The sequence below is a fragment of the Loxodonta africana genome, chromosome 7 (assembly GCF_030014295.1).
Source record: "Loxodonta africana isolate mLoxAfr1 chromosome 7, mLoxAfr1.hap2, whole genome shotgun sequence".
NCBI classification, from domain to species: Eukaryota; Metazoa; Chordata; class Mammalia; order Proboscidea; family Elephantidae; genus Loxodonta; species Loxodonta africana.
The window spans coordinates 20,650,878-20,659,791 of NC_087348.1; the positions used below are offsets into that span (position 1 = coordinate 20,650,878).

The 8,914-nt window shown below is 36.6% G+C and overlaps 1 protein-coding gene across 1 annotated transcript; it reads left to right on the plus strand.

Moving 5' to 3' along the window:
• The first annotated feature begins 5,237 nt into the window (after positions 1-5,237).
• On the plus strand, positions 5,238-6,756 carry LOC135231802 (olfactory receptor 5M8-like). Its single transcript, XM_064288988.1, has one exon. The coding sequence runs from the start codon at positions 5,238-5,240 to the stop codon at positions 6,174-6,176; it is 939 nt and encodes a 312-aa protein (XP_064145058.1). The 3' UTR covers positions 6,177-6,756.
• Positions 6,757-8,914: the final 2,158 nt, after the last annotated feature.

The following is an 8,914-nucleotide window of genomic DNA, read 5'->3' on the forward strand; positions in this document are numbered from 1 at the left end:
CATTGTTTTGGAAATTGCAATATATTTAAAATGATTATTCTTATGTTCTTCGGTTGGGGATACATTAGAGTGGATTCTCCCTAGAAGATTACCATATTTAATGGTAACCTATTTCACCCAGAAAGACCATGTTATGGAAAAATTAGCTCTTGCTTAACACTTCAACTCCTGGGAATATTTTCATATGTTTGTGATCACATGTTGAATTAATTCAATGAAACGCATAGTTAATGAGACCCACCAAAGGCAAGGACCCATGGGTTTTAAAGATTAGTAAACTGTTCCACCTTTCTAGGAAGAGTAATGTCAGGGAGAAACACCGACAGCTAATTTTACCATAAGACTTGCTCAGATAAATGAAATAGATGAAGTATTTTTAAAATGTGTTTTGTGCACATATAGGAAGAAAAAAATAATTTTAGGGTAGTTCTACCAGGTCAAGTGACCATTAAGCAGAGCTTTGAAATTTGGGTAGGAAGTTCAAAGAGTACAGGATGGGAGCCAAAACAGAATCAACTGATCAAAGGGAAATAGCTTGGATGTGCCTGGAATGCCAATTTTGGATAAGAACATGAGTGGCGGGGAGGTCGAATAGTAAACTCTATCAGTTGAGGAGAATATGAAATATCTAGCTAAGTTATTTAGATTTAATTTTGTGTAGATAGGAAACCATCAATATGTTTTAGCCCGAGGAATGCAATTAAAGGAATACATTTTTTAGACATTCTTCAGCATGTGTCTGGGGGAGAAGGCTCCTTTGAAGAACAACAATCTTGTTTTAACCAAGGGAGGCAGTGACTGTGTTTCTTTACAGTTTCAGTGTTGTTCTACTCAATTCCCTGATAACAAGGTCCCAAAGTGCATGGAGATAAATCCTCCCTAAACTCCCAAATAGCTGATCATAAGCTGAATTCCACTAAAGTCTCAGAAAAAAAAAAGTATATACATATATATATATGCATGTATATAAACCAAAAACCAAATCCAGTGCCATCGAGTCGATTCCGACTCATAGCAACACTATAGGACAGAGTAGAACTGCCCCGTAGAGTTTCCAAGGAGCATCTGGTGGATATGATCTGCCAACCCTTTGGTTAGCAGCCATAGCACTTAACCACTACACCACCAGGGTTTCCATGTGTACAGTATATATTAAATTCCCTATAAACTATCTAGATTTATGTTTTCCCATTTTTACTTTGATTACAATATTAAAAGTATAAAATATTTGAATTGGAAGTGGCCTAGGATATTTTAGTCCACATGTACATTTTAAGGATGGAGCTAAAATAGAATGATTTGCCTAATTAAAAATAATGGACGAGACTTTGAAAAAATTACTCAATGGAATTGAAAATACTTTCTTTGCTTCTCTTTTCCATTAAATGTTGTAACGAATTTGTTAAATATTGCTTGCAGAAAACTAGGAAGCACCAAAAATTTTGGTTCATCATGGTTGCTGTTTAATCATGAAATGAGACCAAGTAACTATGAGGGAAGCCAGGTATGTTAGTGGCTATAGAAAGGAGCTTAGGAGTTAGAAATCTCCCCAATTGCTTTCATTTACTCTTTGCCTTTTAATAAGCAAATCTAAACAATACAAAACATATAATCAAAACAAAACTAAAAAAGACAAACCCGTTGCTGTCCAGTCGATCCTGACTCATAGTGACCATTTAGGACAGAGTAGAACTGCCTCATAGAGTTTGCTGACCTTTGGTTGGCAGCCATAGCTCTTAACCAGTACCCCACCGGGTTTTCCATACATAACCAAAGACAGCTTAAAATACTCCGCTCCCCAGTTTTTTAAACTAGAACATGAACACAATAATGACGCAGTGTGAAATGTTATGTTCTGCTGCATTGCTAGCTAAGTGAAGTGAATGAGTGACGAGATTTCTTTGGAATGTGGCCCATTGTGTTGTATAGCGGAGGTGGTGAGGGAGAAGGATGCCCAGCAGTGCATGCCAAATTCCCATGTTAAAAGTCCCTTGGCTGTCTCCTAATTGGGAACTTGTAATTGGCAGCATTGATTATTTTCTTTCTTTCTTTTTTTTTTAAAGAAATACCATAGAGAAATGAAATCAACCTTATAAACAAAAGCACACATTTGCCTCAATTACTATTTTTGAAGGTCTGCTGATTTTTCTATTTCTTTATAAGTTTTGTAGTTATTGTTAATTCCGACTCATCAAACAGAATAGAACTGACCCATAGGGTTTCCAAGGCTGTAATCTTTATGGAAGCAGACTGCATCTTTCTCCTTTGGATCCGCTGGTGGGTTTGAAACACTGGTCTTTCAGGCAGCAGCCAGCTCTTAACCACTGTGACACCAGGGCTCCTCATCTTTATAGGTAGGGATGTTCATTCTGTGCATGTTGGGAACCAACAAAAGTGTTATTATTAATGCTTGTGACCCAGTTTCTTATTTGGTAAGAATTGTAGGGTTAGAGATATTTCAATGACTACAGGAAAAAGTTTGATTGGCTGTATGAGGACTACCAGCTCTTGGCTGTTAATGCAATAGTTAGAGGTTTGAGTTCTCCCAGAGTTGTCTCAGAGGAAAGGCCTAGTGATCTAATTTGGGAAAATCAGTCATTGAAGACACTTTGGACACAGTTCTACTCTGACACAAATGGGGTTGCCATGAATCTCAGTCATCTCAATAGCAACTATCTATATACATGCACATATGGACTTGTGACTGTGTGGACCTACCACCTAGCCTTCTGTGGCCACAAACATATGTGTGTATATATATATATATATACACATATATATGTACACACACATACACACACAGAAATTATATATATACACACATACACACACAGAAATTATATATATATATATATATACATGTGTACACTCACAAGCAGAGAGAGAGAACCCAATTCATGATCCTTCTAAGTATGATAATTCCTATTAAATGAAAAGCTCATCAGTTGTGCAAAACACCTTAATATGCTCACTAGGCAAAGATGAGCTACAGCTGAGCTTAAGAGTATGCATCAACAAAAGGTGAACTGCTCTGAATAATACGGAGAGAAAAATATGGACTTCTTGAGGTCATCGGAGGAGAAAAGAGACAGGGATGAGAAATAGGAGGAGGGAAGAAAATAGTGATGCTATGAAGGTGGAAACTGAAAGCTATAAAACAGCCAGTGAAAAATCGCCTGTGGTTGAAGTGCAGGTGGGGGACTTAAAAAATATGTCTAACGTCAATTTCACCTGCCTCCCATAGATTTGTCATCCCTTGTGGTATGTATGTTTGTGTATTTGAGAATGTTTTGCGTTTCTGAATGGCATGGAGCCCTGGAGGTGCAGTGGTTAAGAGCCTGGCTGTTAACCAAAATGTTGGCAGTTCAAATCCACCAGAAACTCCTTGGAAACCTTGTGGGGCAGTTCTACTCTGTCCTATAGGGTTGTTATGAGTTGATTCGGCTCAATGGGAATTTTTTGTTTGTTTGTTTAATGTCATGGAGTGGAAAAAAAGATAGTTCAAGCCAATTTTAAGCTTTCAAGAAGCTGACATATGGGCTAACTAAGCATTATCATAATAATTTTTACATCATAGCATAGCACTTGGGCATAACCCCTGAGGGTTAACTTAATTCTAATTAATAATCATCACTGCATTTAGTTTAACCTTATTTGTATAGTGGTCAACTCTACAGTAATATTGAACACTGATCCTATAGTGAAAGTATTAGCTGAATAATGAGTTTAGTCTTTGTGAGGGCAAAACAAAATAACAGTCACTTAAACAAATTAGAAGTTTATTTCTCATTTATGTAAAATTCTGAGCTGACATATCAGTTCATCTCTGCAAAGATTTTAGGAATGCCAATGTACTCATTTTTATTTTTCTGCCATCCTTAAAGCTCTGATCTCATTCACGTGATCTTGGATGGCTCAACACCACATCCTTATTCCAGCTAATGGGTAGGCAGAAAGTGGAAGAGGAGCATAAACACAGTTTATAAAGAGATGAATAAAAATTAGGCACTTCTATTTTCATCACATACCCTTGATCACAACCTACTCTTTGGCTGTAGCAAGCCAAGCTTGAGAACAAAGAGAGATGAAGCTGGTGTGTTTGTTTTTGTTTTCTTTGACCTTGCCTTTTTTTTGTTTGTTTGTTTTAGCCCTGGTGGTGCAGCGATTAAGAAATATGGCTGCTAACCAAAAGCTAGGCAGTTCGGATCCGATGCTCAGAAAGATTAGATTCTCTAAAATTCTTGAACTAATTGTAAAAAGATTTAGAAGATTTTGAAAGTTTCCTTGCATATATATTGGTTTCTGTTCAGGGGAAAATATTTTCAAATATTCAATTTTTCAAAGAACTCTATTTTCTTCTGTACTTTTTCCAAAGTAGCAGTTAAAAAAAAAAAAAAAAGCAGTTAGTCACCCTAAAATACAAAGTACTGATTTCAGGATATCTTACTTAGAATGAGTTAGGATATATCTTTTAATTTATTCCTTAGTACCCATATACAAGAAAACCTAAGGAATTTTATCTGCCATGACCTGTAAGAAATAATTGTTATTAGGAAAAGAACCTCTGGTACAACATGCTCTACTTTGCTCAGATTTTCTGGAAATTTCATTTAGGTAAGTGATGGGTATTTATCTGTTTGCTTATTTATTGTTAGTGGTAAAATTTGTGGGAAAAGAAAAAAAGTTGATCTCATATTATGAAGTGAAATGGAAAAAACAAATGAATTATATGTGAAATGGATAGGAAATATAATGCCGAAAACTAAATAAAAAAAAAAAAATTAAGGACCAAAGACAGATAAGAGAACAATTAAAAAAAAAAAAAAGGACCTGAAGCTGAGTATTGACAGAGATTCAGCAGCAGGTTTAAATGAGTTTGCTAACTTTTAATTAAGTCCCATTTTTATTAAGGGGCCTGAAGTGGTACAATGGTTAAGCATTTGGCTGCTAACCAAAAGGTTAAAGTTGGAATTCACTAACCAATCCTTGGAAACCCTACGGTGCAGTTCTACTCTGTCTTATAGGGTAGGTATGAGTCAGAATTGACTCAATGGCAACGGGTTTTAATTAAACCTCTATTTCTAATGCCTACTGGTGAAAAATAGGATTCATATAAAACAAAAGAAAAAAATGCGTAGAGGAAAAACAAAACAATATTCTAAGAAAATATGAAAACATTTACCATTTTAAAAATTTCTCTACAGGTCCAAAGTTCTCACTTCCCAACCAAGAAAATTATGAGAAGTAACTTTACTTCAGTGAATGAGTTTATTCTTCTGGGACTGACCAGTTATTGGGAATTACAGATTGTCTTCTTCCTGCTATTTCTGGTCATTTACATGGCCACAGTGGCAGGGAATCTGGGCATGATTATACTCATCCATGTCAATGTCCGGCTCCACACACCCATGTACTTCTTCCTGAGCCACTTATCCTTTGTGGATCTGTGCTTCTCCACCAATGTGACTCCAAAGATGCTGGAGATTTTTCTCTCAGAGAGGAAAACCATTTCCTATTCTGCTTGTCTGGTACAGTGTTATTTTTTTATTGCCTTGGTCCATGTGGAGATCTATGTCTTGGCCATGATGGCCTTTGACTGGTACATGGCCATCTGCAACCCTCTACTTTATGGCAGCAAAATGTCCAAGAATGTCTGTACATCCCTCATCATGGTGCCTTATGTGTATGGAGCTCTCACTGGGCTGATGGAGACCATGTGGACCTACAACCTGGCCTTCTGTGGACCCAATGAGATTAATCACTTCTACTGTGCTGACCCTCCACTGATTAAGCTGGCTTGTTCTGACACCTACAACAAGGAGCTATCCATGTTTGTTGTGGCTGGTTTCAACTTCAGTTATTCTCTCCTTGTTATCCTCATTTCTTACATCTACATATTTCCAGCCACTTTGAGGATTCGATCTACAGAGGGTAGGCGCAAAGCTTTCTCTACCTGTGCTTCCCACCTGACAGCTGTTACCATATTCTATGCAGCTCTTTTCTTCATGTATCTCAGGCCCCCCTCAGAGGAATCTGTGGAACAGGGGAAAATGGTGGCTGTGTTTTATACCACAGTGATCCCCATGTTGAATCCCATGATCTACAGCCTGAGGAACAAGGATGTGAAAGAGGCGCTAACTAAAGAACTATTCAGAAGAAAATTGCCTTTGAAATAAACTTCAGTGCTCCTATTGGCTAGATTTTTTTATTTGTTTGTTTGTTTTTAATTTTATATAGCCTATGAATTATTCTTAGGAAACCCTGGTGCCATAGTGGTTACAAGCTACATCTGCTAATCAAAATGTCAGCAGTTCAAATCCACCAGGCCCTCCTTGGAAACTCTATGGGATAATTCTACTCTGTCCTATAGGATTGCTATGAGTCAGATTCAACTCAATGCCAACAGGTTTTGTTTCGGTTTTGGTATGAATTATTCTTAGGGCTTAATCTAAAAATAATTTGCCCAAACATGGATGGTTGTCTTGAGTGGATAGGGAAGGGAATAAGTCCTTATATTTCCATTCATTCTATTCAATGTTGACACTAGACCAAATTACATTTTCATCTTTATGGAGAAATGGTGTCATTACATGAAGTCATGTATAATTTTTTGCCGCTTAAGAGAAACTGGAGCATGATAGCACCAGTTATATTTTGTAAGAAGTGATTTATTTTCCTCAAACAAGTCACTTAGTATTTCACCTAGGTTAAAGACATTACATTGTAATGTAGTCAATAACATTCTGTGTGGGTTGGCCTCTGGGTGTCTCTCTCAGGCCTCTCAAAACATGCTCTGGTGGCTATCTGCATTCCAGTCTCCCTGGCCTTTTTTATTCCCTTAATACAGAACATTATTTATCTTTCTCTTGGGTTTCACATTTGTTCTTCCCTCTGCTCAGAATGTTTTTCCTCATCTCTTATATATCAGAGAAAATTTTCTGAGTTAAATCATATAATATGTTTATAATTATTATATAATATCAAAACTCTATGTGTCACTGTTTTGGGGAACTCGTCACAGCTGCAACTTTACAGTCATGAACCTTTTGATTAGTACCTTAATGTCCCTCACATCCTCAGCTTGTATATTTCATGAGAACAGCGCCTGTATCTGCTTTTGCTAGTACCTTCCAGAAATAAGCACAGTGATTAAAAGAAAAAGTTAATCACTATTGATCAGTTGAATAGAGGGATAAGTTAATATTTTTTAACATTGTATTAATGTTGTTATTTTGAATTTTTTTATTGTAAGGTTGTTTAATGTATGTTTGATTTAGTTTTAAAATAATAGTTTCAATTATATAGTTATGTTTTGAATTATGTTTCTATGGACACATACGAGGAGCCCTGGTGGCACAGTGGTTAAGTGCTCAGCTACTATCAAAAGTCAGACAGATCAAACCTACCAGCTGTTCCACAGGAGAAAGATGTATTCTGTTCTGTAAAGATGTACAGCCTTAGAAACTGTTTGGGGCAGTACTACTCTGTTGCATAGGGTCACTATGAGTTGGAATTGACTCAGTGGCAATGGGTTTTGGTTTTGGTACATATACAAAATGATTTTAATAACAATTGAAATACATCTTGGGAGGAAGGTCTGTCATCATTTGTTTTTATTTTAAAGGATCTAAGACTTTCATTTCCGGCAATGTGGCACAGTATATATATTAAAAATAATTGACTCATAGAGACATAAACGTACAGGGCATAACACAGATTTTAAAAACTTTTAAATATATATCTTAGCTTTCAGGAGAATGATGAAAATCTACAGAGTTTGAAATGGGTTGAGAGTAGAATTATGGGTGGTAAGTTGGTGTTGAAACGAACAGCTTTCCTACGGGTAACCTAAAGCCTCAGAGGTAATGATCTGCATGGGAGATGGGATACAAGTGATGAGCTGTGTCCAAGGCGAGCAGTTGGAACAGAGACGCCTCATGGGGTTAGGATTGCTGTAGAGCTAAAATCTCTGCTCAATTACAGAGTGGAAAAAAAAAAAAAAAAAGGAGTAGTCTGTCTAGGCTTTGATTCATGGAGAAGTTAAAAATCTTATTTTACTAAAAAAACTAGAGTTAGAGCTGCCATAAGACCCAGAAATTCCACTCTTACATACATACCCTAGGGATCTAATAGAAGTGACATGAACAGACACATGCACACCTACGTTCATTGCAGAACTATTCGGAATAGCAAAAAGACAGAAACAACCCAAGTGCTCATTAATGGATGAATGGATAAGTCAAACGTGGTACATACATACAATAGGATATTACTCAGTGATAAACAAAAATGTGTCCCCAACACATCTTACAACATGGATGAATCTGGAGGACATTATGTTGAGTGAACTAAGTCAATCACAAAATAAAAATATTGTATCTCTCATTTTTATGAAATTACATGAATAGGTAAATCTGCAGAAACCTATGTTCATTACTGGTTACTGGGGTAGGGGAGAGTGATAGAAATACTCTCTAGTTAATAGTTACTTTTTGTTTATAGAAATGGGAGAAAGATGGCACTGAATATGGGAGAACTTTCCACAGCATGATTGATGAAACTGATATCAATAAGCTGTATGCAGGGAAAAGGGATGAATGAACAAATGCTAGTTCTTGCAATAATAACAGCCAAAAATATAAAACAGGGAGTACAAATGATGATACTAATTAGACATAACCAATCACCTCATGGGATTAATGCTCTTGCTTTGGGGGTTTAGGACCATAGTCTCATGGGACAATCCAGTTAATGGGCAAAATAGAGTTCTTAAAGTTTATATTCTACCTCTGAGTATGGTGGACAGTGTCCAGGTCTTAGAAACTTACAAGTAGCCATCTAAGATACAACTATTGGTATTTAATAATCTGGATCAAAAGAGAAAGAAAGAAACCCAAGAATCAGAGAGGGAACT